Genomic DNA, 27231 nt, shown 5'->3' on the forward strand with positions numbered 1-27231 from the left:
GAGATGGTGGTGACTCGTGGGGGCTGCTTTAGGCTGCGTCCTTGGAGCTCTGTACGCGGGGTCCTCTTTGTGCTCACGGTGCCGAGAGTATAAATCAGGCTGCTTTCCAGACGTTGTCGAGGAGGCCTTCTTCCTGCAGGAAGAGAGAGAGGGGTTTAGCAGGTTATGTGTGTCTCACTGTATTAGGAACATGCTGCCCGGGCTCCCCACTAACACTAGATTGTGGCCTTTTCTTGTGCGTGTAGACTATGTGAAAGGGTTTGGAGGAAAATTCGGTGTACAGACAGACAGACAAGACAAATGTGCTCTTGGCTGGGATCACCAGGAGAAATTGCAACTGCACGAATCCCAAAAAGGTACATTTATTATGCCTACTCCTCCCGAGATCATTCCAGAGTTTGTTTCCGTCCACAGGTCCATCAGTGTGCTGTGTTTTTGCTACATTTCTGTCGTGTGTTGTTTTTCTCTCCACCGTTTGGGGTTGTCCTGTGCTTGCCACATTTTTGAAACGCTCCCCCGCTAGCGTAGCAATGAGCCCCCCCGCCTCCGGGAGCTGCTGATGAGGGGCACCGTGCCCGCCTTGCTCCCAGAGCATCCTGGGAACGCTGCTTTCTGCCTGCGTGTGCATTCCCATTGATAAAGTATGCTGCGGGGCACTGCCTCCGCTTGGAAGCGTGTTCTCGTCAGAACGAACACCGTCCCTGGGACCTAGGCTGCGGGGTGGGGGGGCCCCGTCACATGTGCCCCAGCCTCGCACCCACCCTTGCAGCCAGCACCCTGGGAAGTGGGGCCGACCCGCGGGGCCCCGTGATACTTGCGTACAACGTGTCTCTCTCCACACGCACAGAGATGCGCGCTCGTGTCTGCAGCGCGGGGAGGACCCCGGAAGGAAACCTCAAAGCATGGAGTGCTTTTTCTGAATTATTTCAGATGCAGCTCCTAACCTATTTCCAGATCTTGGCTGAAGCGTTTCGAGTTTCAGTGTGTCCTGTGACCTTGGAGCCGACTTTGGCCTCCTCGTGAGCCCGGGAGCCGGCTCCGAGCCCCTGCACTCCGCCGAGCCCTGCTTTCTAGACGATGTATTTGATGCTTGCTGAAACGATTCTAACCAAACTGTGTTTCCTCTCTCGGTTCTCTCCACTGTTGCTGGTGGATTTTCAGATTATAAGGCTGGTTTCGGAGGCAGATTTGGCGTTCAGTCCGAGAGGCAGGACTCCTGTGCTGTGGGGTTTGATTACAAGGAGAGGCTGGCCAAGCACGAGTCCCAGCAAGGCATAGTTGCTCACCAGCCCCGCCCACGCCTCCCGCTTCCCCCTCCTGTGTAGCCCCATCTAGCACAGACTTCAGGGGCTCAGCCTTCCGAGGTAGCCGCTGTCCCTTGCCAGGGGCACGTGGGTGTTTTCAACCCAGTTCTACGCTGGAGTGATTCTCACTTGCACCCCTTTCTGCTCCTCTGCCCCTTAGAGCTTTGTGTTTGGTAAGATGAGTAGTTTGCAGGGTTATGTCCTGCTAACCCCGTAACATGACTAGGGGTGGGGTGGGGTGCCCAGCAACCTTCTCCAGGAGCTCTTGCTGCTGACGTGACCGCTGGGAGTCACCCAGTGAGCTGTTTGGTTCCGCCTGGTCCCGAGCCTTCAACCAGAGGGAAGGTGGCAGCGAGGGGCCCGGGGCCGGCGTGTTCTGTGTGGTTTCTGTGTTTCCCTTGTGGTGGTGTCTTCGGCTGGGGTGGGGATGTTTTCTGTTTGTTTTTGTTTTTTGGGTGAACTTACGTATAAGTTCTTCACACAGAGCCGATAGTATGTGTTCAAAACTGAAAAGAAACGGGGAAGTTTTAGATGCAGATACTGGGACTCTGGCCAGTGCATTTGTCCTTTTTTTTTTTTTAAGATTTTATTTATTTATTTGACAGAGAGACCCAGCAAGAGAGGGAACACAAGCAGGGGGAGTGGGAGAAGGAGAAGCAAGCTTCCTGCCGAGCAGGGAGCCCGATGCGGGGCTCGATCCCAGGACCCTGGGATCATGACCTGAGCCGAAGGCAGACGCTTAACGACTGAGCCACCCAGGCGCCCCTGTCCTTCTTTAATTACCGTCCAAACTTGGCCTGAGTTCTGGGGGCAGAGTTCAGGCGTCCGGTGCCAGGGTCCCGGCAGGGCAGGAGCGTGTACTCGGGTCCATCCGGCGGACGGCCCGGGGACGGCCTTGGCTCTCTCCGTGGCACCAGGGCTGCATGACGGCGTGACAGTCATGCAGATCTGTGTCGCGGGACATAAGTATTCGGCCAGTAGAATTTCCCCGGGGAATTGTTTTTCTTTTAAAAAGCAAGAGAAGGGGCGCCTGGGTGGCTCAGTCGTTAAGAGTCTGCCTTCGGCTCAGGTCATTATCCCAGGGTCCTGGGATCGAGCCCCGCATCGGGCTCCCTGCTCTGCGGGAAGCCTGCTTCTCCCTCTCCCACTTCCCCTGCTTGTGTTCCCTCTCTCGCTGTGTCTCTCTCTGTCAAAAAAAATAAATAAAATCTTTAAAAAAAAAAAAAAAAGGCAAGAGAAGCCTGCGGTTGAGCCCCCTTGTAGCGCTCAGTGGAGCAGGACGCAGGAAGGGATGCGGCCGGTCAGCCGTTGCCGGGCGGAAGATTGTGCTCTTGAAGTGGTGCATTCCCCGGCCCGTGCTCTGGCCTCCTCGCTCTCATTGCCTCCAGCCCTCGCCCGGCACCCTTTCTGTCCCTTGGGAGAATGCGGGAAAGCATGCACACGCCTCTTTCTGCCTCGCGCCTGCCTGCCTCCTGAATACCATTGGTAGAAACAAAACTCAGCCTTGCAAGTAAAGACTCATTGTTTGGCGGTTCTCGTTTCTTTGCGCGCTGGGTGCATTTTCGTGGGCTGGTTCTGGATCTGTCTGCATGCCTCTGCGTGCGGCTCTGTGCTGGTCCTCGACCGCAGAGTAAGTGTTGTCTTGTGCTGCGTTTCAGACTACTCCAGAGGATTCGGCGGAAAATACGGGGTGCAGAAGGATCGGATGGATAAGGTGAGTATTTCCAATCCAGGGCCGAGTGTTTTCTGCGATGGGTTTGGGAACACACGGAGCTCTTGCTGTGTGCTGCTCTGGGGATGGTCTCCGGTGGGTGTCGGCTCACGTGTCCGGAAGGACAGACCCTGGAGCGGTGCTTCCCGTGCGCCAGGCCTGGCCTCGCATGCCGGGGGTGTCCCGTCCTGGGCCGTGCACAGCTGCGCCGTGAGGCAGATACTGTCCTTGCCTGTTCCATAGTCGGCGTGTGGCCGGGCCACCGCTGGAACCCGGGCATTAGACTCCAGGCCAACGTGACAGCCCAAGAGCGTGTGGCTCTCTGAATTCAGCTTAGTGGTAAACCAAATTGGAAATTGGGTTCCTTGGTCACACGGGCCACGGAAGAAGAGCTCCTGGCCACGCGTGAGTGCTGGTTCCACGTTGGAGCATGCAGCCCCGGAACGTCGGCCTCCTGCGGAAGGCCCACGGCACAGTGTGTGTCTAGGGTCAGAGCCTGGGCGCTGGGCCGCCTCCTACAGCGTTCCCCTCGAGATACCCCGTTCCTCTTGCCAGGGACTTTGTCCCTCCCGACGGCTTCCTAGCCTTGGCAGCTCGTTCTTAAGCGCGGTCGGATGGCCTTTCTAGCTTGCAGCCCAGCTACGTCAGTGTGGTGGGCTTACGAGCTCCACGCTGGGGCCTGGGAGCGGCTCCGTCCCCTCAGTTCAGCTGAACAAAGTCAAGCCGTCCCGCCCAGTCCTGGGCCTGGCCCCTGGTCACCGATGACAGGGCTGGTCCTCCTGCAGTCCTGCTCCATGGGGCTCACAGCTGGCCACACAGACATCGTCACCCGGGGGACTCTGCCACGTGACCGTGTGTGGGCCCCGGGAGTGAGTGGCAGGGCACAGGCTTGGAACGGGGTGGGGACTGCCCGGGTTCCCGTAAATGTGCGCAAGGGGTTCAGAGCCAGGCGGTGACACGAGGTTGTCCCTAGAGAGGTGGGTCCCTGGGACTTGGGTCTGCAGTAGTCCCTGGGGTGATGGAAATGGGTGAGAGGTGTCCTGCAGGCTGGACCAGGGGACAGGGAGCAGAGTCCGTGTTGAGGAGTAGCAGCAGAGGGAGAGGGTTCTGGTCAGGAAGGAGGAGGGAGGATGGGGCGTTGGGGAGACAGCACAGCTGGGACAGAAGCCCCCAGGGTGGTGGCAGAGACGACCTCAAGCAGCATAGTGTGCTGGAGAACTGGCTGGACGAGGCCGCCACCCCTTGGAGCAGTGGGGAGCAATCCAGAGGGTGCAGACACCCTCCGCTCAAGGCTGCGGGGCGGGGGGGGGCGTCCGAGACTGTTCTGGAAAGAGGCGTGGCAGACACGGGCAGTTTGGGCGGGCATCTGGGAAGGGGCAGAGGGTTTGTTGAGGGCAGCCCAGCAGCTGCACTTGGAGGCGAGGCAGGGATGGCTCAGGGACCCCTGGGTGTGCAGGCGCCGGGACTGGATGCCGCTGGGTTGGACGGGCAGGCGGGGGGCGGGGGGAGTGGGCTGGGTCGCGTCCCCTGTGCTGCCCGTGCTGTACCCCTCAGCTTCACGTGGCCGGTGAGCTTCAACTGCTCGCCTCCTTTGGGCCCCCTTCCTCCTTGTTCTGTGTGGCAGAAAAGCAGCTGTGTCCTGAGCCCCAAACGTGTTTCTCTGGGAGGTGTTTACTCACGGGGAAACTGAGGATGGCCGGAGGGACTGTGAGCCTGTCTGTGTGCGTCTGAGTCCGCCTCTGGATGGACGGTCATCACTGTCCCTTTGCTGTGACAGAGTTGGGTCCTCTACAGAACGGGAAGCGGGGATCTCGCGCATCAGGCCCCGTGAGGCTCCAGCGTGACCCACGGTGTTGTCCCTGGCAGAGCAGAGGCATCGGGGTCCCTGCAAACACGCAAGCCTCTCTCGGTGGCCGGGAGGGGCGGGGCTTGAGCACATCGTCGGGATATGATTGCACGAATGCCGATACGTATTTTGGGGGCGAGGGGTCAGAGCAGTTTTATCAAGTATGGGACACAGCGACGGGTTTCCCATACACCCCTGCTTTCCCTCGTGCACAGCCAGCCCCTCCTACTACCAGTTACCAGCACCGCCCCCCTGGGGGATGCGCTCGTTACAGCCCAGGAGCCTGTGCGGACACGTGTTCATCGCGCAGTGTCCTTAGGTGACGCCAGGCTTCGCTCTTGGTGTCGTACGTTGCGTGGGTCTGGGCAGATGCGTGATGACGCGTCCCCTCCGGTGCGGCATCACACGGGGTAGTCTTACCGCCCTGATGCCCTTGTGCGTGGGCAGAGAGGTGGAGGTGAGACCTCTGGGCGCTCTCGGCTCTTTTGGAAGCTGCAGGGCAGGCTCCCACGTTCGGGTGAGGTAGGAGCCCTCGCAGGCTGAGGAGGAAGGAAGGCGCTCCCCTGATTCTCCCGCTTCTGTCTTGGTAGAACGCTTCCACGTTTGAGGACATTGCCCAGGTGGCCCCTGCTTATCAGAAGACCATCCCCGTCGAGGCGGGTAAGTCGTGGCCGACCCCAGTGCCGCGGTTTTCCCAGGACGAACTTTTGCGCCGTGGGTGTTCCTGTCGTGGGCACAGCGTGGGCTGGGAGCGACGGAGAGCGCCCTTGTTCTGCTCACTCGGGGAGGGGGTTTTGCCGTGCCTTGACGGAAGGCCTGCGTGTCCCCGCGGATGCTCGGAGGCTCCTTTCGGACGCAGCGTGTTGCAGTGCTCTTCCAGTGGGGGTCTGTGTGTGTGGGGGAGTGCCTCCCAAAGCAGAGCTGGGCCAGCCACCCATCTGCAGGGGCCCCCCTCACTGCCAGGGACCAGGTTCCGGGAGGTTCTAGTGCGTGCAGACGCCTCCGGCTGGCCAGTCGGCCGCAGCTGTGATGTGAGGAGCGTGTTGCTCGCTTGTGCAGAAGCCGAAGTAGACGCTCTCGCCTTTTCTCTCTCTCTGGTCCCTGCGCCAGGCTGCTCCCAGCCTGTCTTCAGAGCTGGCTGCCACCAGAGAAGGTGTCTTCTCCCGCCTCAGTCGCATGGCCACACCCTGAGGAGCACTGCTGAGTTGGGGGAAATGTATAGAAAGTGGTAAATGGACGGTAGGAGGCAGAGCATCCCCATTGTTTCCTGTGGACGCCCCGGGTCAGCGGTTCCCAGACTTGGGGGTCTCGGGACATCTGACACTCGTAGGGATCCTTTGTGAGGCTTGTGTCTCTTGATCTTTGATGTAGTGGGATTAAAACATGAGAATTTAAGATTTTACTAATTCACTTAAAAACAAGGAAACATCACATGTTAACATCATAATACTGTTTATGGAAAAAATAACCACATTTTTGAAACAAAACTCACACAGAAGCGTGGCATTGCTTTGCGTGTCTGTAAATTTTCCTCGAAGACCTTTATTCTTAAGCTGCTTCTGCATTCGATCTGTTGTGGTAAAGGATGTTTAGGAAGGAGCTCTGCACTCCCCCAGGTACGCTGTCGGAAAAGAGAAGGGCGTTACCCTAGCTGCGGATGCTCCTTCGCAACCCTGCACTGGGACGGGCAGTGGTTTCCTGGTGCTCCCAGTGGGTCCTCTCCCTCACAGGCTGCCGCATGGTTCTGGAACACGCATTGGACGTTTGCAGAGTACTAGACCATTGAGTTAGCCGAACTCCCAAATGTTTTGTTTTTCATTCTGTAGTCCCCCCAGTGACATTCATTCACATTATCGTCAGTCTTACCAGAGTCCTTAGGGACCTGGGAAGTTGTCGTGCTCGGAGCAGATACAGGTTTTTCACAATTCTGATTTTTCTTGAAAGCTTGAATTTTCCCGTTGACGATAGATACTGCCGTTTTTCTTGATATGATAGACTGAGTTGATTCATTTTATTTTATTTATTTATTTTTTTTAAAGATTTTATTTATTTGAGAGAGAGAGTGAGAGAGAGAGCGCACAAGAGGGGGGAGCGGGAGAGGGAGAAGCAGGCTCCCCGCTGAGCAGGGAGCCCGACGCGGGACTCGATCCCGGGACTCCAGGATCATGACCTGAGCCGAAGGCAGTCGCTTAACCAACGGAGCCACCCAGGCGCCCTGAGTTGATTCATTTTAGAGAGAATGTCTGCCAGATACCAAAGATGCACACTCCTACTTTGTCAGTTATCTCAGGGCAAAATGATGTTCCAGGAAGAATCAGTGCAACTTGCAGCTCAGCGCACAAATCATTTTCCTCGAGACGGCTGCAGAATTTGCTTCTGTGGCCCCCTCCCACCCGCCACCGGGGATTGGCAGATGTACGCCCCAGGCTTGAGATCGACACAGCATCAGTGCTTTGTATGGCGTCATCGAGGGCACCGTTAGGGAAAATGTATTTCTTCCCTCCTGAGTGTGTGCTGGTGAAGAATCCAGGGCCGTTGGGAATGTGAAATACTCCAGATACCAGGCTCCCGCCGTCTGGCAGTCCTCCGGAACGTGCGGGAGACGGAGGCGCCGAGGCCGGTCTGGGATGGGCAGGCTGAGCGGGCCGCTGGCTCCTGTGGGGCGGGCCACCCTGGCGCGGGGCTGTGGTCGGGGGGACACACTGCCCCTCTCACTCCCAGCGTGCATCTCTCCTCCCCTCTGTAGTGAACAGCAGAACAAGCAACATTAGAGCGAACTTTGAAAACCTGGCAAAGGAGAAGGAGCAGGAGGACAGGCGGAAGGCGGAAGCCGAGAAGGCCCAGAGGCTGGCGAAGGAGAGACAGGAACAGGAGGAGGCCCGGAGGCAGCTGCATGTGAGTGTGGGGCCCGTGGTCCGGAAGGTTCTCCGTGGAAAACGTTTGGAACCCTAGTTTGAGGCTTGCTCTTAGGAACTGTAACTCTTAGCCACACACATGGCGGGGCCTTTGACCGCCAGGTACTAGCCGGTCAGCCGTGTTGCTCCCGTGCCCACCCGCCTCTGAAATTCTCCCTCCGCGGAGCCCCGGGCCCCACGTGTGCCTGGCGGTGTCCGTTCTGACCTGTGGCCCTCTGGAAGCCCCTTCCTCCTGGGGAGAAGGCCAAGAATACAGAGGGAACTCCCCGTGAAGGAGCAGAGCCGCTTTCTGCTTTCTTTTTCGACTCTCGCGTCTTTCTGCACCTGCATCTGTCGTGTGCATGCGTCTTTGTCCTGCTGTCCCCCAGAGGAGGCAGGAACGGGGGCTGCGGGAGGAGAGCGGGAGCGCCTGGGCGTGTTCCTCGGCCTTCTCCCCAGGCCTGGATGTCCGTGGCTCTGGTCCCCACGTTGCCACCTGCTGAGCAGGCCGCCTGTGTCCGGGGCTCCCCGTGCTGCGGCCTCGCCTTCTCCTGTGGACCGGGGACGGAAGAACTCAATGCTGCGCTCCCGGGTAGTCGTGGAGCGGAATGAGAGATAAAGCCCATGAAGTTCTTTCGTAAACCGGAAAGCTTTGTTCCATTCCATAGACGTCTCCCCCGCAAAATCAGTAGGTAGGGCTCCGAGAACCCCCATCGAGAGGGAACGGGGGGCCGAGGAAATGAACGTGCCGTGGGCACCAGAGACATGAACTAAATGCGCCCCGAAGGTGGTTCCATCACATGCAGAATAAGAGCCAGTTTGTGTAATTACGTCTTGTTAATTCCGTGATTGCTAGAAACTTTCCAAGTAAGGAGCTCATGAGTTGGGTTTTCTTGGTTGTTTAGCACATGGATATACAGACTACAAGGCGTTTTTCCTGACATCTCGGTCTCATCAAATAATCATTGCCTTCCTCACTTTCTGCCTGCACGTCGTGACGTCTAGTCCCGTCAGCATCTGGACGGCGCAGGACGAGCGGGTGGCTTGCGGATGGCTGTCACTGTGGTTCTTTCTGGCGCCTTTGCTTTCCCTTGTCTTGCTGTCCCTTTGGCCGTGTTGTCCTCCGCTTCCAGCCCCTACCCCTCGCCTCTGCTGGCCCCTGGGAGCCCTCCCTGCTCAGTCCTCACTCCAGAGTCCTCTGGGCCGTGGGGCGCTCCCGGCGGTGGGCGGGCAGGACTTCAGCACGAATGCACACGTACTTGACTCTCGGGTCCTGCTGGCTCGCCATGAGACGTTATTCTCTGCGGCCAGCAGCTGTGAGAGGGGCTGTCCCAGACCCTTGTACGGCAGCTCAGGTGCGAGCGGCAGCCCGGGTCTCGGGCCATGCATGCGGAGCCAGCCCGGACGGGACCCCTGCACGGGAACACGCCCAGGCCTCGGTGTTTGAGCTGTGGCCGGCTCCAGGCAGCCTGTGAACCTGACTGTCCCACTGGCAGCCCGGCGGGACGGAGGCCGGGGAGGGTTCAGGTCCTGCTTCCGCCGCATCCTGGTGCAGGCCCCTCGCGGTCCTGTCTCTTCCTCTGTGATGCCAGGCTGTCCGCACGGGTTTCCTGGGGCTGCCATCCCACGCGATCCCGGACTCTGCCTCAGAGCAACACACGTGGACCCTCTCACAGCTCTGGAGGCTCCAGAGGAGACCTGTTTCCTGGCCTTTTCCAGCTTCTAGAGGCACCCACGTTCCTGGGCTCGGGGCCCCTTCCAGCCTCTGTCTCCGTGGTGATCTCTTCTGATGGGTCGCTCACATGCCTGCCTTCTTCTAGATCCATCCCTGTGGTTACGTCGGGCCCACCTGGGAAAGCTGGGATTGTCTCCCACCTCCCGTCCGTAACTGCTTCTATCCTCAGTCCCTTTGGCCCTGCGAGGTCACCGCCTCCCGGGATCTGGGGGCTGGGGTGTCCGTGTCTTTGAGATGCCATTTTTCTGTCCACTACAGCCCACGCTCTGGCCCCCAAAGATTCCTGTATGTCTTATGTGCAGTACACACCCTATTTGTAGGTCCCCAGAAATCTCAGTCCCAACAGCAGCAGCTCAGAACCTCAAGGTCCTCGTCTGGTCACCTGTGCGAGGTCTGGGCCAGGTACAGGGTGGCAGCCTGCCTGCCCCCTGTGGTTTGCATGGTGACAGCAGGAGGACTGGGGGTCCCTGACGTCCTGGCTGTTGATGATGCGTGACCTTCACTTCACCTTGTCCTTAACCGTTTTGGGTGCTGAGTCTCCATGCTTCATACTCCCCACGCTCTGCTCCTGGCAGTGAGCGCGGTCCCGTAAGCCTGGGTGGACCCTTTTCTGGTAGCCTTCTGACCGGCGCTTGCCTTTGAATTACAGGAGCAAGCCCGAGCCCAGAAGCCAACGCCCCCAGCCTCCCCGACTCCTCAGCCGGCTCAGGAGAGGCCACCCCCAAGCCCCGTCTACGAGGTTGGTGTTTTCGTTCAGTGTGCAAATGAGTCTGACCCCCCGAACACATCCTTCGCAGGTCCATGCCACTGTCCGTGGAGGGGTCCCCTACCCCACTCTGCTTGGTGCCCCACCCGAGGGGACGGCCTGGGGAGGAGCCCTCGTGAGCGCTGGGGGCACGCGCCGCACGTCCAGCCTCTCTGTGTGTGCGGCCGCCCCGCTGGCCTTCCTGGCCGAGCCTGCTGCCTCCCGGGCGGGTCTCCTGATGCTGCGTAGATGATTTCTAGTTCATCTCGACTGCTCTCTGCAGCACTTGACACTGACCCCACTCCCTTCTGGAAACCCATTTCCCGGCACCCAGCTGCCGTCCTTCCACGTGAGCCGCCCTCCCCAGCTCTCCTTCCCTCAGTCCCTCTCGACCGTTGTGTTCCCCGGCGACTGTCCTTGGCCTGTAATCCTCATTCCCGTCATCGGTGCCTTGCGACTGCCCGCTCACGTCCCTCACACCTGTCTTCTCTCCTGGGCTCCGAGTTACTGGGCTGCCCGCCCCACCGTCCCCCGTTCCATCACGGGTCTCTGCCCGGCCTCTCAGGAGCTCCTCTGCTGCTGCCTCGGGGGCCACACCTGGCCGAGCCCTGTGTCCCGTCCCCTCTGCCCCGGCCACTGCCCTGGGTCCCCTGCCCACCTCTCTCACCGGGACATCCGCAGAGGCCTGGGTTGTGAGGAACAGAAGCTGCCTCAGCCCTGCTGACACTTGCAGGGGTGAGGCGTCCGGTAGCTCGTGAACCGGACAGCTCTGGGCAGCGAGCCTGGGTCTTGGCGTAGGCACAGTGCCACCAGGGCCCTCTGTGAGCTGCTGCCCCCTCGTGGTGGCTCTGTCCTCCTGGACTCGTAGGCATTGTGGCGTGGCCTTGGGGCTCGTAACCCAGTGGCAGGAGGGGCCTTGAGTCATCTCCCCTTGTCCTGTTCCACTGCTGGGCCGGTCACTGAGGAGTCGGTCCTTGGAGAAGGCGGTGTGACTTGCTGTCCCTAGTGGCAGGGCAGGTGGGTCCCGTGACCGGCAGCCCGGCCAGAACCACGTGATACGCTGGGGACAGCGGTGTATCCCGCTGGGATGGGATCCCCCACACCCCCGACCTGCTCAGGATGTGCGGGGCAGCCAGCATGGTGCCCCCACACCAAGACCCGGCCTCAAACCCTCAGGGCGTCCCCTGCACATCCAGGGCAGACTTGCCCAAAGAAGGCTCTGGGCCTGTCGCTCTCCTGCGGTTAGTCCCTTGAGTGGCTCGGTGCCTGGCCTGGATGCGGAGTCCCCTCTCCGTGGCCTCCCTAGTGGCTCTCACGGGCTGCCCGAGCCATGATGGCCCTTTGCCGGCGAAAGCCAGTGCCTGACCCCGCTGGTTCTCACTGGGGCATTTCTGTGTGTCCCTTGCTCTCTGAGCCCCCGACGGTGCCTTCAGATGGTCCCTGGTCGGAAAAACGAACTAAAGCCACTTGCTTCCGTTAGAGTCAGAAGTCACGACGACTGTGAACAGCCTGGCGTTGGTTTCCTCTGGGTGTCTGCGCTTGCCCGTGGCTCGCCGGCCCCCCTTCCCTTCCGCTGGAGGATTTGGGCAGACCCGAACCCGCCGGCTGGGGGTGGGGCTACGAAGCAGCGCGCAGAAGCCCGGCAGGCCTGGCGGGTCCTTGGGCACCCCGGGCAGCCTCGGCGGCCCGGGCCTTTACTCACAGGTCAACCTGCCCCGGGCCCCGGGGTTCAGCTGCAGGCACGACTCGGGGCGGTGCTGTTCCCCACAGGCTGTGTGGTTTCGTCACTGCAAGACTCTGGGGTGTCGGGGGCTGTGACGGTGGGGTTGCTCAGCAGGAAATGGCATGTGGTCCTCTTAACGGTGCTGTGCCACGATTAGAATCCGAGCGTTCTCAAAACGTGAGCAGACGGTGCCTCCTCACCGCGGGTCCGTGTTGCGACCCCCCTGGGACTGACAGGGAGCCCCGTGTTGGGGACCCAGCGTGGGCTACAGGAAATGTCTCCTTGACTCTCCCCTACCCCAGGACGCGGCTTCATTCAAGGCCGAGCCCGAGCCCGAGCCCGAGCCCAGCTACAGCATGGAGGCAGCCGACTACCAAGATGCCGGCAGCCAGCAGGGCCTGGCCTACGCCTCGGACCCCGTCTATGAGGCCACAGAGGCCCCCGGGCACTATCCAGCAGGTACAGGGGGAGGGGCGCCCCGCCAAATCCCTGTCTGTCTCTGCTCGTCTGTGAAAGTGGTGTCCGTCTCCCCGTGGCCTGACCCGCCCCACCTGGCCTGTGCTGGCGGGGTCCTCGTCTCCCCCGCTGGGAGGGCACCAGGCCCCCCTCCCCCGGGGCTCGGCGCGGCCTCCCATGGGGGTTATAGGAAGGCCGCGGCTGCTGCGGGGTGGTGGGTGGGGAGGAGTGTGAAGGGAGTGGTCTCTGCTGCTCTCCCTTCACGGTAGCAGCTCGGGCAGAGCCTCGCTCCAGGAAGACAGAGTGTCTTGAGGTCTTTCAAGGTGATTCCTATGAAATCAGAAAATTTTATACATGTTTCAGTGGGATGAACGCCCAAGTCGGTCTCTCATCTTTAAAGATGAGGTTTCCTTCCGTATATTTGGGCAGATTGAGCCTGAACCCGTCCGAGAACACAGCTCAGGACAGAGCCTTGGCTTTTCCCTGAGTGCGACGGGAGGCGTTGGGCAGCGCGGGGCCCCTTCTCAGAGTACCAAATACATACAATTTAACAGCCCGTCCTCTGAAAGTTGCCTCGGTGCCCACCCAGATCGTCACACGCCCCGGCTGGCGTCCGCGTTGGGAAGGGGTGGGTTTGCTCCGTAAACCCGGACTCCTTCCTCTTGCTGATCGGCGCCCCAGGCAGGGCTGGCTGAGAAAGGCGAGGAGGCACTTTGCAGTCAAATGCTCTGCCACTGGAGGAGGCACTTTGGTTAACCCTCAGCTTTTGTCCCGGTTTTTTTTTTAGAGGAAAACACCTACGACGAATATGAAAATGACCTTGGGATCACGGCCGTCGCCCTGTACGACTACCAGGCTGGTGAGGGACCCACGTTCCTACCTGCTGCTTGTTTTCCGCTGATGCTGCTCTTAGGAGTTTGACTCCCAGAGCGTTATTACAATTTTTAAGAAGTAACTTGTTTTGAAGTAATCTCAAAGTTACAGAAACTCCATTTTCCCCGCCATTTCTATGCCTCCTCGGACCCTCGGTTACTCTTAGCCACAGGGGTGCCCCAGGCCCCCCAGAGGCCCCAGTGTGAACTCCCCGGAACCGAGGCCACTGCCCACCCCAAAGCCTACTCCATCCAAGTGGGAGGGTCAGCCCTGAGACACCGTGAGGTCTGCTGCGGGTCCCATTTTTACCAGCTGTCCCAGCCACCTCTTGTCCCGTTTGCGCCGGTTGTCTCTGATCCACCCCATGGCCTCATCCTGGGGTGACCCGCGGCCCGCCTGAGGCTGTGCCCTGAGGACTGGGCGGCCCCGGGAGAGCTTCCTGCTTTTTACTGTGATGGGCCCCTCCATCTGTCCCGCACTGCAGTGTCCCCACCACCCGTGGTCCAGTGTGTGGGCCAGCGTTTCTCCTGCTGCTGCTGAGGGCTGTTGTGTGGTCCTCCCAAGATGCTGGGCATCCTCAGGCTGCCGGCCATCGCTCCAGGCGCACCGCCAGCCCCTGGTGCGGTGTGCCCGCGTCCCCCTCCCTGTCGGTGGTGCCTCCATCCTGCCCTAGGAAGAGCACGTGCCCCTCCCGTTTGCTTATATCTGTTTCCACGCACTTGTCGGCACGGGTGTGGATTTTGTGAAATTGGGCATCTGTAATTTTTACACCGTGGTACATTTACCCTTGTACCTGCCGCCCCAGCTGCCACCTCGGGCTCCTTCCTAGGCTCCCCTTGGCGCCTTGTAAGCACGCTCTCCAGTGGGAGAATGGGAGAAGTCTGGCGCCGGGGGCTCGCGTGCTCGGGGTGCTGTGTGAGGCGAAGGGCAGGGCAGCGGAAGGAAGGCCGAGCTCTGGGGGAGGGCTTGCTGGGCCGCCCGGCCGGGGGCCCGGAGCATGCCCCTTCCAGCAGACCGGGCCGGGCTCGGTGTCAGAGTGTCACCCTCCTGTCTCTCTCCCCTCTCCCGTAGCGGGCGACGACGAAATCTCCTTCGACCCCGACGACATCATCACCAACATAGAGATGATCGATGACGGCTGGTGGCGCGGGCTGTGCAAGGGCAGGTACGGGCTCTTCCCGGCCAACTACGTGGAGCTGCGGCCGTAGGTGCCCGGCGGGAGGCCGCTGTACAAACCGCTTTTATACGTGATCCTTCCGCTGATGCTCTTGGAAATGCTCATGCCACAGAATTCGCTAATATATTGTAATCACACACCTTAGGAGGACTCGGGTAATCGATTTTATGCATTTAAGGCATTTTCTTTGTTTCTGCCAAATTGACTGTCACGTGGAGCCACTTCGGGACCCTCGGCTGTCCGGAGTGCATGCTGTCCTCGCCCCACCGGTGGCGGTCGGGACCCCTGACACGCTGCCTGTGCTCGGACCGGCCGCGCGCTGGTGGGCGGGAGTCACTGTCCCCGGCAGAGGGGGGACTGGGAGCAGGGGTGCAGCGGGCGGCGGCTTTAGCTCTGGGTGGGAGCACCCCCGCGTTTCCCCAGACCCGCGCTCTCCCCCTCCCTCCCTTGTCCCTCCCCTGGCGCCTGCTGCCAGGAGGGCGGCTCCTGCCCCCGAAGCAGCGTCACCCGGTGCTGGTGCCTACCGCCCCCCCGGCGGCCCGGACGGCCCCCCGCCGCGGGAGGGCAGCCGCCTTCACTGTCGTACCCTGCCAGAAACGTTTTTCCCTCAAGGCACTCGTGTTCGTTGTGCCAAGATACCACGTCACGTGACAGTCAAATGCGATCGATGGACTTGGCTGAAGAGTGAAGCGGAGAGTGCGTTCTCCCACCCCGGACGCTCCCCGTGGACACTGCCCGGGAGCACATCGCCCTCCTGCTAGCCGGGGAGGCCAGGTCAGCACTGGCAACGGTCCGGGGCAGTCTTTCTGGAAGATTCTGTCGCGGTGTCTCGGGTGTTGGGGACGTGAGCGTCTACTTTCTAAAGTGCGTTTCTGCATAATCCTTGCTTTACCACAATTAGGTCAGGTTTTATATGCAATTATTGTATCTCCGTTCTTGTAGCACACATCATAGGTATGACTTTTTTTTAATTAAATATTCAAAATAAACTTTTTTGATCCACTTGCTTGTTGATGTCCCTCTGGTATTGGTCACTTTGTTCCACCTAGAAGTTGGCTTCCTGACCCTTGACCTTTAATTTATCAGCTTTAGACAAACTAAAGTTTCCCTTTTTAAGAAGCATGCTCCTTAAAGAGCACTTTTTATGAGGGGAAATGTGTTTACACTCTGATATTATTTAGACAGGAATTCCAAGCAAAATAGAAAACCCCATCTATTTAAAAATCATTAGGAATTAACAGTTCTCACAGTAAATCCCGAGGTGGTTATAGTGGGGCTGAAGGCACTGTTCTCCTTTGGGGTGCAGTACCTTGAGGTTCGAAGCAGCTGCTGAACGTGGGGCGTGTGGAGACTGGCGTGGGTGTCGGGACGGACAGACTCCGTGAGCAGGTCTGGACCGCCCAGCTCGGTGGTCGTCCACTCCCGGTCACGGGGGTTCTACGTTGGAGTCCCCCCAGCACGGCGGTGGAGGGGCCGTGTGCACAGACCAGGCTCCCCAGGTGCCGTGGGGGTAGGCGGGCCTCTCCTTGTGGACGTCTGTGTGGCAGGACGGCGTGGAGACTTCTGGACGTGCTGCCCTCACCGTCCCTGGAAGAAGCGGAGGACAGCGCAGATCCCGGACAGTCCAGAGTCGTGCCGTCCTCTCTTTATGGGAGCTGGGGGTCACTCACCGCCGCCACAGGTCTGCTGGGACCCCCTCGTCTTTTGGAGTATGAGGCACTTTGAAGGTACCTTCTGAGGATAGTGGAACAGAAAGGCAGAAAGGGCCTGGGTTTCTGACAACATCAGGGAGCTGCCCCACTAGTCTTGCATGCTTCAGTTCCTTTTTTTTTTTTGTAATGAGGCGGAGACAAACTTTTATTCTATCTAAGCCATAATTATTTCCAGTATCTGCTACAAGTGCAAACAGTTTCCAACTGATTCGCTAGGTCAATGAGTATGAAATTTCCCTCTTGAAAGTTTGCACACGAGAGCATGTTCTTCTAACTTTCACCAAATTCAAGTATTATAAAAATTTCAGGTCTCTGACCATCTTCTAAATGAAAATGCATATTCTTGTTGCTTGTGTTTCATTTTACTTCCAGGGAATGGCCCCCTTTCTTTCCTTCCCTCTCCTTTTATCATCTGCTTGCTTCCTTTCTTACACATGCACAAGCGACTCATGACAGGCTCATGGTGACCATTCAAAAAAGGACTTTCAATTCTGGAAATACCTGGAACTGAACATTATGATAACCTTCTTGCCATAAAATGCCAAAAACATTAGATAAATGGTAACCAACATCTTTTAAATGTAGAGCTGAGGTGGTAGGAAGGTTAAGAATATCCTCAGGAGCCAAACAGAAAGCTCGGCCTCCAGTCCTGATGAGCACGAGGTCATCCGTGTGCGGCAGGTGGAGGAGCCTGGAGTGGAGGGGTTTGCCTGCACACGGGCGGGAGGCATGGATTGAGGCCCAGCGGGGTGCACCGCTGGGACAGAGGACCCCAACAAAGCTGGGGCCCTTAGCGGGACATTGCCTCAAGGAAAGGGTAGCAGGGTAAGCCTGTGCCCGTCGGCAGCACCAGAGATCCCAGTAACTTGTCTGTCTAGCCTGCAGGTCCGGGTAGGGAAAAAGGTGGTGTGATGTTTGGTCAAGATTTTGTTCAAAGGAGATTAACTGAAACTGATGAAGTGGAAAAGGCAAGCTTGGCAGAACCCCCTGAGTGGCGCAGAAAGAATGGAGGAGGGCGTTAGGGCAGACGTTTTCCCAAACTAGCTGCTGGGGGTGACCTTAACTCAAGACAGCTTGGTTGCCCTCTCACTGAGCAAATGGCGATTTCCTACTATATCCCTGCCTCTTTGCTTAAGAATTGGGGATGCAGAGGGCTCCTGGGTGGCTCAGTCGTTAAGCGTCTGCCTTTGGCTCGGGTCATGATCCCGGGGTCCTGGGATCGAGCCCCGCATCGGGCTCCCTGCTCAGCGGGGAGCCTGCTTCTCCCTCTGCCCCTTTCCCCCAACTCATGCTCAGTCGCTCTCTCTCAAATGAATGAATAAATAAATAATCTTAAAAAAAAAAAGAATTGGGGATGCAGAGATAAAGAGTCTCTGGACAGGGGAGCCATGGAGCGACTGCTGGTGGCTCTGAGGTTTCCTTTTGGGGTCATGATGTTCTGGCATTAGACATAGGAGGTGGTCACACAACATCCTGAATGCACGAAATGTCATCGAGTTGTACACTAAAATGGTAAATGGTTTAAAGAAAAGGAGAGAGACTGTCCCAATCCTGTAGTTTGTAGGTATAGGGACAGACGGAAAATCTTGATACCATATGAAAGGCAGGGGTGCCATGGGCATCAGAGGAGGGCAGCTGGGCAGAGTCAGGGACAGATTCTGGGAGGAGGTCAGGCTTGAGCTGGGTCTTGGGTTGGGGGGAAGCAGGGTGGTCTGAGCAGGAGGACAGTGTGCGAGCAGGGCCTTGATATTGCTGAACTCTCAGGCACAGGTGGGTATGGAGAAACACCAGAGCTAGCGATCAGGTCATAAAGGGCTTTATCAGCCAGTTACGGGGATTGGGCTTTATTCTGAGTGCACACAGGAGTTATTGAAGACTTTCAAGCCCTGAAGTGATCCCATCTGTTTTCTGGAAGGATCAGTTAGGCATCTGAGATGTCAGCGTGATACTTAACTTCTTAGCACCGAAGTCCTTAAAGATGAATGTCATAAATAAAACTAAAGTGTTAGAATTTAACCCTTAGTATTTCAAGGGTTATTATTAGCTTTTGCCCTGTGTACTTGCGAAGGGAAAAAGTAAAAAAGCCTCATTTCATTTACTGAAAACAAAGAAAACACAGTATTACTTGGAATTGATCCTGGGTTCTCTACTCTGTTCTGTTAACCTATTTATCTTTCCACCGATGCCACACAGTCTTGGTTACTGTGGCTCTACAGTGAGCCTTGAAACTGGGTGGACTGATTTCTCTCACTTTATTCTTCTTTTCAAAATGGTCTTAGCTATTCTAGGTCTTTGCTTTTCCATATACATTTAGAATAATCTTGTTTATATCTATGAAAAATCTTGCTGGGATTTTTTTTTTTTTTTAAGATTTTATTTATTTATTTGACAGAGAGAGACACAGTGAGAGAGGGAACACAAGCAGGGGGAGTGGGAGAGGGAGAAGCAGGCTTCCTGCTGAGCAGGGAGCCCGATGCGGGGCTCGATCCCAGGACCCCGAGATCATGACCTGAGCCGAAGGCAGATGCTTAACGACTGAGCCACCCAGGCGCCCCTTGCTGGGATTTTGATAGGAATTACACTACACTTACATATTGTCTTCACCATGTAGAGAGCCTTCAATATAGAAATATGGTATTTCCCTCCATTTATTTACATCTTCTTTCATTTACTGCGTCAGCATTTTGTAGTTTTTAGTATCTAAGTCTTATATGTATTTTATCAGATCTACATCTAAGTATTTCATTTATTTTTGGCAGTTATGAACTCTATTTCTGTTTTCAGTGTTCACACATCCATTGCTTTTCTGTAGAAGAAATACAGTTGATTTTCTTTCGTTTATCTTATATCTTGTAACCTTGCTGTGCTTCCTTATAAATTCTAGAAAGTTTTTGTTGTTGTTGTAGATGCCTTGGGATTTTCTACACAGATAGTCACATCACCTGCAAAATGAGACCATTTTATCTCTTCCTTTCCAATCTATATGCCTTTTTTTTTTTTTAAGATTTTATTTATTTATTTGAGAGAGAGAGAATGAGAGAGAGCATGAGAGGGAGGAGGGTCAGAGGGAGAAGCAGACTCCCTGCCGAGCAGGGAGCCTGATGCGGGACTCGATCCCGGGACTCCGGGATCATGACCTGAGCCGAAGGCAGTCGCCCAACCAACTGAGCCACCCAGGCGCCCTCTATATGCCTTTTCTTGCCATATTGCCTTGGCTAGAATGTCTAGCACTATGTCGGGAGTGCTGACAGCAGACGTCCTTGTTCCCAGTCTTTGGAGGAAAGCGCTCAAGCTTTCCCCATTAAGTGGAGTGTTACCTGTAGGTTTCTGGTAGATGCTCTATTTACCCCTTTGTAACAGTATTGACTAGATGTGTCTTCCGGTCCTACCTTCATCCATAAACCGCAATGACGCTGTCACAGCTGGCCTCCAGGACGACCCCAGTGCTCCTGGGATCATGCCCCAGGGCAGCCCCTCCCCATAGAAGAGGGCAACCTGCGTAACGATAGGATGCTGGGAAAATGGCGGGGTGTCACCTCTAAATGTGAGTCATCGGAGACACTGCAGTTTCGGCCTTGCTCTCTTAGATCAGGGGCTCTCAGAGAAACCGGCCCTCCGTCATGAGGAAGCTCAGACAGCCCTCAAGGAGCTGAGGCCTCCTGCCAACAGCCATGTGAGTGTGTCACCTTGGAAACAAACCCTCTGTCCCCAGAAAGTCTCGGTCAACATGTCAGCCGACGCCTCACGAGAGGGGCTGAACCACAACCACCTCGCTAAGCGGCCCCCAAATTCCTGGCCTACACAAACAGTATGAGATAATCAATGTTTACTGCTGCTTTAGGCCACTCAATTTTGGGGTAACTTATAAGGCAGCAGCGTGTAACTAGGGAGATGTTTGAGTTTCTTATTTGAATCCGGCAAAGAATGGGCATGGGCTCCTTCATAGAAAACGACGCTCTGCTCACGGGCATACCCTGGTACCCTTTGTGAGGGGGCGGCTGTCAGGCCCTGCAAGGACTTATGAAAACGTATAGAACGCCCTTCACCCCCCCCAGTTCTACGTCTAAGGATTTATCCTGGTTGTACGTGCACCTGTGCATAAGGGAGACGCCCCCCATGCCCGTCTGCAGGGCCCGTGAGAGTGCGGAACATCTGTGCCGAGGGGCTGGGCAGCCGAGAAAGGGCAGCCCCCCCGGGGAACCATCACCAAGATGTGTGGGAGCTGACACAGGCGAGTGGTCCTGGGGGCAGCGGTTTGGTGATTTCTGGGAGCTCGGAGATGCCGAGATCCAGTCCCCAGGGAGCACCCGAGAGATGCTCTCACACACGCGGACTTGGGTATATTCACAGCAGAACTGCTTGGTTTGGTTTGTTTTTTATTATTTTAAAAAAATATTTATTTGGGGAGGGAGAGAGGGAACAGAAGCAGGGGGAGCAGGGGGAGCTGGAGAGGGAGAAGCAGGCTTCCCGCCGAGCAGGGAGCCCGATGTGGGGCTCGATCCCAGGACCCTGGGATCATGACCTGAGCCGAAGGCAGACGCTCAACCGACTGAGCCACTCAGGCGCCCCAAGTTTATACATTTTCGATTGGCTTGTGAGGCCAATAGGGATTCTTCTTGTCTAATTTGGTTTCTGGGAAGACTTCATTCGGGTCCTCAATGGTTATCTGATCAAATGGAATTATGTTCCTCATCTTCTCCAGCTCTTGTTCATATTCCTCAATCCTGGCCTTTGAGGGAGACTAAAACTCAGCACAGCTTTTCAACGGCTTTTTCTTCAGCATCCACCTGAACAGTGTATCTGTCCTCGGGCATGGGAACCTTCAGGACATTAAACTTCTCCAGGTCATCTACCATGCCCAGCCCTTGTCGTAAGCCCCGTCGATAGCAGGTGGATTCTCAGAAGGAGTAGCCAACCTGGAGGTAAGCATCTCCTTCCAGGATTTCAGGGAGTTAGCAATGGTCTTCTGGTTTTGGGGTATGATCTCCCCAGAAGTTACCCAGTCAATGGCTTTTAGAGCAAGTTTTCACCCAGCCATCATGAGATCCTTCACCAACCCCAGCAGTCCACGGTCCCCAGCAACAAGGAACAGAATGGGGTTTTCCTTGCTTTGTTTTTTAAATAAACTTTTAATTTTAGAATACTTTTAGATTTTTAGAAAGGTTGTAAATTTAATACAGGGAAATTCTTAAAATACTCCCTGCCAATTTCCCTTATGATTAACTTCTTGCTCAACCACCGTCCATCCACTTATTCAAACTAAGAAATTAACATTGGTATAACACCGTTAACTGACAGACTTTATTTGGATTTAAATTGTTTCCATGAATGTCCTTTTTCTGTTCCAAGATCCAGGATCCCACATTCCATTTAGAAAACTTTTTTTTTTTTTAAAGATTTTATTTATTTATTTGAGAGAGAGAATGAGATAGAGAGCATGAGAGGGGGGAGGGTCAGAGGGAGAAGCAGGCTCCCTGCCGAGCAGGGAGCCCGACGCGGGACTCGATCCCGGGACTCCAGGATCATGACCTGAGCTGAAGGCAGTCGCTCAACCAACTGAGCCACCCAGGCGCCCTATTTTTTTTTTTTTCTTAAAAAGGAGATGTATTGAGACATTTGCTTACCATATAATTCACCTAGCTAGTGTACAGTTTAATAGCTTTTAGCGTATTTGCAGAGTTACGGAAATACCACCACTGTCTAATTCCAGAACATTTCCTTTTTTTTTAAAAGATTTTACTTATTTATTTGAGAGAGAGAGAATGAGAGAGAGCACATGAGAGGGGGGAGGGTCAGAGGGAGAAGCAGACTCCCTGCCGAGCAGGGAGCCCGATGCGGGACTCGATCCTGGGACTCCAGGATCGTGACCTGAGCCGAAGGCAGTCGCTTAACCAACTGAGCCACCCAGGCGCCCCCAGAACATTTTCGTCACCCAAAAAGCAACCCATGCTGGGCAGTGGTTACTCCCTGTCCCCTCCCCCCATGCCTGACTCCCACTCATCTGCTGTCCGTGTCTGTGGATCTCCCTGTTCCAGACATTGCATGGAAACGGAATTGCATGATATGTGGTAATTTGGGACAGGCTTCTTTCACTTAGCACGATGTTGAAAAGCTTTGTTTTTATAGCAAAAAAAGAAAAAAAAAAATCTAAAGGTCAACAGATGAATGGATAAATCAATTTTGATATATTCATATAGTGAAGTGTATTCCACTGTGAACATGAATGATTTAGAGCTACATCTGTCCTCTTTGATGAGTTTCAAAAGTAATATTGAAATAAATAAGCCAGCTGCAGGATTCATGATTGCCAATAATTGTAATATCGATGATGAAGGCGGCCACCACTTAACTGAGAGGCAACTAAGTGCCCAGCACTGTTCTCTTTGAGGATTGCTAATTGATCATGCATGAAGTAGAGATCATTTCTATAAGGTTTTAAAATGTGCATAATAGGAGTGCCTGGGTGGTGCAGTTGGTGAAGCGTCTGCCTTCGGCTCGGGTCATGACCTCAGGGTCCTGGGATCGAGTCCCGCATCAGGCTCCCTGCTCAGCGGGGAGCCTACTTCTCCCTCTGCCTCTGCCCCTCCCCCTACTCATGTGCGCACACACCCTCTCTGTCAAATAAATAAATAAAATCTTTAAAAAAATAATGAAATGTACATAACAGGGGCACCTGGATGGTGCAGTCGGTTGAGTGATTCTTGGTTTCGGGTTGGGTCGTGATCTTGGGGTCGTGGAATCAAGCCCCAAGTCAGGCTCTGCTCACGGTGTGGAGTCTGCTTGGGATGCTCTCTCTCCTTCTCCCTCTGCCCCTCCTGCTCGTGCTTGCTCTCTCTCTCTTTCTCAAATAAATCTTAAGAAAATGAAAATAAAATGTGCATACTACTACGTGTTGTTTATGGACATGTATATAAGCAGTGAATGTACCAACCTGCATAGAGATGATAAATACCACGTTCAGGGCAGTGGCTTCCTCTGCAGTGGAAGGAAGGAGGTGGAATCAGGAGGGGACACAAGGGGCTTTGAGCGTCCCTGTGATGTCTGATGTCGTCAAGCCAGGTGGTGCACATGGGTGTTCGTTTCAGTGCCCTTTCAGTGTGCCCGGCATGCTTAATAATTTTAAAAAGAGCAAGACTAGTACAGAGCAGTGTGTAGAGTGAGCTATATTTGGGTTTTAAAAATTATTCATACACATATGCTTGCAGATGTATGTGCAAGGCCAGGAAAGAATCACAAGGAATCCATAAAGGCACAAGCTCGGCCGGAGGGGGGGGGGCGGTGCTCCCTGGGGTCTGGGGAGCCAGTGGGGAAGGGAGAGACTCTTTCCTGATCATTTTGGATGTCATACCATATGTATTTTTACCACTTGATTAAAAAGATTACCCAACCTGTCTTTGTTTATTCCCTTTGGCATGGGCAAGCCATTTCCCCTGTAAGACCTCATTTGTCCTCACAAGTTCCTGGGGCCACCGGGATCATCAGTCCATATTTCAGATGAGGACAGTGAGGGGCCCAGAGGTTGCACAACTCAGGGACTGGTGGCTGGTTCCCAGGTGAGGTCCCACCTTGGGCAGTGAAGCTTGGTGGGTGGATCATCCAGGGCAAGTCTGCCGGCTCCTTGGCACAGGACGGAAGCGGCCTCAGGCCCATGGTGCCCTCCCTCTGGGCATTCGGCATGGCCAGGTGGGCTGTTCTCCGAGGTGTCCCCTTGCAGAGTAGAGCGCTGCACGCTCAGCGCTACACAGCCACATGGGACATGGTGGAGCTTCAGCTGTCCCCTGATGCTGCATCGCTGGAGGGTTCGGAGAAGGTTTATTTTGCAGGGGTTGCTTTATAGAAGAGGTTCTCCAACTGTAGCAGGCAGGGAGGTCACCCAGAGGGCTTATTAACCCAGGTTGCTGGGCCCTGCCCCAGAGCTTCTGATTCTGCAGATGGGGAAGGGGCAAGAATCTGCATTTCTAACCAGGTCCCCGGTGACCCTGCTGCAGCTGGCCCAGGGACCGGATGGTGAGGACCCCTGCTTCAGAGCCTCCTCTCTGTACGTGGTAGACTGATGGAGCCACAGGGGACAGTCCAGGGACAATCCCAGAGAGCGGAGGTACAAGCTGCCCGCCCTCCAAAGGTCGCCTGTGTGCCAGGGTGGACTCCCACGAGCTGCACCGTCAGCACCACAGTCTGCCACCCACTCCTCACCCACTCCAGCCGGATGTGATGGTGGATGCAAGGCGCTGTTTCTCTAACTTCCCTTAAGACCCACCCAGGAGGGTGTCAACCACACAGATTCAGGGCTTCCTCTGGTCTAAAATAAAATAAAAAGGTCCTGAGCAGACCGAACCAGTTCACCTCATGTGAGCAAAACTTAACCAAGCTCATCTCGTGAACAAGAAAGCAGGTTATTTATTTATTTATTTAAAAGATTTTTATTTATTTATTCGACAGAGAGAGAGCACAAGTAGGCAGAGCGGCACGCAGAGGGAGAGGGAGAAGCAGGCTCTCCGCCGAGCAGGGAGCCCGATGTGGGGCTTGATCCCAGGACCCCGGGATCATGACCTGAGCCGAAGGCAGACGCTTAACTGACTGAGCCACCCAGGTGCCCCGAAAGCAGGTTATTGTGAATGCCTCTGATCATCATAAATGAAACCCACATTGTCTCCCCCAAATGGTGTAAGATACTCCTATTTACCCAATTCCCTGCCATCTGGAAACCCCCAACCTAGTAACCATTCTTGCTTTATAAGCCATCCTGTAATGCCACGCCCCTGAGCTTCCTACCACTTTCAAATCTGAAATCTCCCTGTTTGAGAACAGTTTGTTTCTCCCTCAGTAAAGTATTCATAGAGTAAAGCTCTCAGAATTTTGACACTTCCTACTGAAACTGGATGCTGGGGAGGAGGCCTGGTAATCTGCTCACGGACACTCCCTGGGAGCCGCAGGGAGGTGAAGTGAGCAGTTCCAGACCAGTCTCCCCAGCAGTGCCTGGGGCTTGCTGGAAAGGTAGAGTCTTTGTGCCCCAACCTGTTCCGGGGGCCTGGGCTGTACCTGGAAGCCTGAGATGGAGCTCAGCCCCCCAAAGAATTGCAGCCTCCAGAAACGGGGCCTCAAAAGTCTCCAGGGAGGAGCCCTCACCCACTGCTGGTGGGAATGTAAAAGGTCGGCCTTTGCAGGAAACAGTCTGGTGGTTCCTTGACAGGTTCAACATGGAGTGACCACACGACCCAGCAACTCCACTCCCGGGACGTACGCCCCAGAGATCTGAAAACAGGGACTCAAACACATGTACATGTGTGTTCACAGCAGTACTATTCACAACAGCCAGAAGATGGAGACAACCCACATGTCCATCAACCGACAAAGGGAAAAATGAAGCGTGGTTTACCCCTCCGATGGAATATTCTTCAGCCACAAAAGCTGGTGGCTGGTTCCCAGGTGAGGTCCCACCTTGGACAGTGAAGCTTGGTGGGTGGATCATCCAGGGCAAGACATGCTACACCATGCATGACCCTTGAAAAAGATCATGTGCAGCGGGAGAAACCAGACCCAAAGACCACATATGGTGTGATTCCATATGAAATGTATGGAATAGGCAAATCCACAGAGACATTAGATTCCTGGTTGCCTGGGACCCTGGACAGTGGGGTAGAGGGGATGACGGGCAGAAGGCTTCTCTTTGGCAGGATGGAAATGGACAGTGCTGATGGCTGTACGGCGTTGTGAATGTGTTTAATGTCACTGGACTGTGTACTTTCTTCCCTTTTCTTTTTTTTTTTTTTAAGTAGGCTTCATGCCCAGCGTGGAGCCCAACTCAGGGCTTGAACTCACGACCCTGAGATCAAGACCTGAGCTGAGATCAAGAGTCCGATGCTTAATCTACTGAGCCACCCAGGTGCCCCTGGATTGTGTACTTTCAAATGCTCAGTGAGGAAAATCTACCTGGACACTCTTGTGACCCCATATGCTCTCCATTCACGTTCTGCCTTTTAACACAGCCACAACTTTGTTCCTGGCAGCGCTGTGCCAAGCTGACTGCTCCCCTTCCCGGTCCGCCTTGCTTTTAGGGATGGCTTTAGAAACCACCGTGGCTCAGGACATGTTGGTAGACACTTCTGGGAAAGCATCGGCTTCCCTGGTAAAGTGAAGCAGACACAGCGGACATGGTCTTCCCCTCTTCTTCCTGACTTGGAACAGAATGCGATGTGTAGAGAGGCAGCAGCCTTTTGTTGCTGTGAGGCTGAGACGTTGGAGGGAGAGGCTGAATCTCAGACGTGACCATGTTGAGCTGCTGGACCAAAGCCGGGGGCCACCAAGGAGTGCCCGGCCCTTCATCCATGTCTCCAACACACCCTTATTGGGAACCTCCCGTGGTAGGCGCAGGGCGGCGAACTAGGTGGATAAAATCCCTGCCCTCGTGGAGCTTACGTTTTTGTGTCCTATGGAAAAAATAAAGCACTTTGGTTTAAGCCACTTTTAATGCGAGTTTCCATTATTTGCAGCCAAAGCTGTTTTTTATTAATACCGATCTGTTTCCAGGGATGGGGTGAAGATGCTCCCAGCTGTGCGAGGCAGCCCTGCCCACGCGACCAGCAAGCCCGGAGCCTCCGCCACGGGAGTCTTACTCGCCCCCACCAGCTGCACCCAGTCCCCCCACCCCCACAGTGGGCGGGGCGCCTCATGCACAGCCCGCCTCCTGGCTCCGGGGATTGGCCAAAAGCCGCTCCTCCTCCAGCTGGCCAATCACGAGTCCCCTCCTTTGCCAGTCGTGATTGGTCCTCGCGGGGCACGTGCTCAGCGGTCCCTCTGCCAGTCTTGATTGGTCCATGCCTGGCATGTGACGGGGGCGGGGGGGGCACGTGACCGACAGGCCCAGCGTCCTTTGCGGCCGAAGCGGCGCGCCGTGGCGGTGGCGGGAGGCGGCGCCGGGCTTCTCCCTCGTCCCGGGGGCGAGGGCGTGCGGGCGTGAGACCCCCTCGTGCCCCGTCCGTACGCTCGTCCGGCCAGAGCTGTGGCGGCGGCGCTCGGGGTCCACGCGGCTGCCGCCTCCAGAAGCCAGGCCTGAGG

General features: G+C 55.7%; 1 protein-coding gene and 1 pseudogene across 3 annotated transcripts in view; one reads left to right on the forward strand and one right to left on the reverse strand.

The window, feature by feature from the left end:
* The window catches only part of CTTN (cortactin), a 32645-nt gene extending 17179 nt beyond the window's left edge, over nt 1-15466 (forward strand). For 2 of the 3 annotated variants that reach the window (XM_035013491.1, XM_035013493.1), the window contains exons 10-18: nt 246-356; nt 1162-1272; nt 2963-3018; nt 5452-5521; nt 7608-7756; nt 10140-10229; nt 12261-12417; nt 13202-13273; nt 14359-15466. In XM_035013491.1, coding sequence (XP_034869382.1) covers nt 246-356; nt 1162-1272; nt 2963-3018; nt 5452-5521; nt 7608-7756; nt 10140-10229; nt 12261-12417; nt 13202-13273; nt 14359-14495 — 953 coding nt within the window. In that variant the 3' untranslated portion in view covers nt 14496-15466. The remainder of the gene's footprint in view (nt 1-245; nt 357-1161; nt 1273-2962; nt 3019-5451; nt 5522-7607; nt 7757-10139; nt 10230-12260; nt 12418-13201; nt 13274-14358) is intronic. The other variant, XM_035013494.1, reaches the window with a different exon arrangement.
* A 5283-nt stretch (nt 15467-20749) lies between these two features.
* LOC118016171 lies at nt 20750-21214 on the reverse strand (annotated as a pseudogene).
* Nucleotides 21215-27231: the final 6017 nt, after the last annotated feature.

The sequence above is a fragment of the Mirounga leonina genome, unplaced genomic scaffold (genome assembly GCF_011800145.1).
Source record: "Mirounga leonina isolate KUSES-001 unplaced genomic scaffold, KU_Mleo_1.0 Mir_166, whole genome shotgun sequence".
Classification (NCBI taxonomy): domain Eukaryota; kingdom Metazoa; phylum Chordata; class Mammalia; order Carnivora; family Phocidae; genus Mirounga; species Mirounga leonina.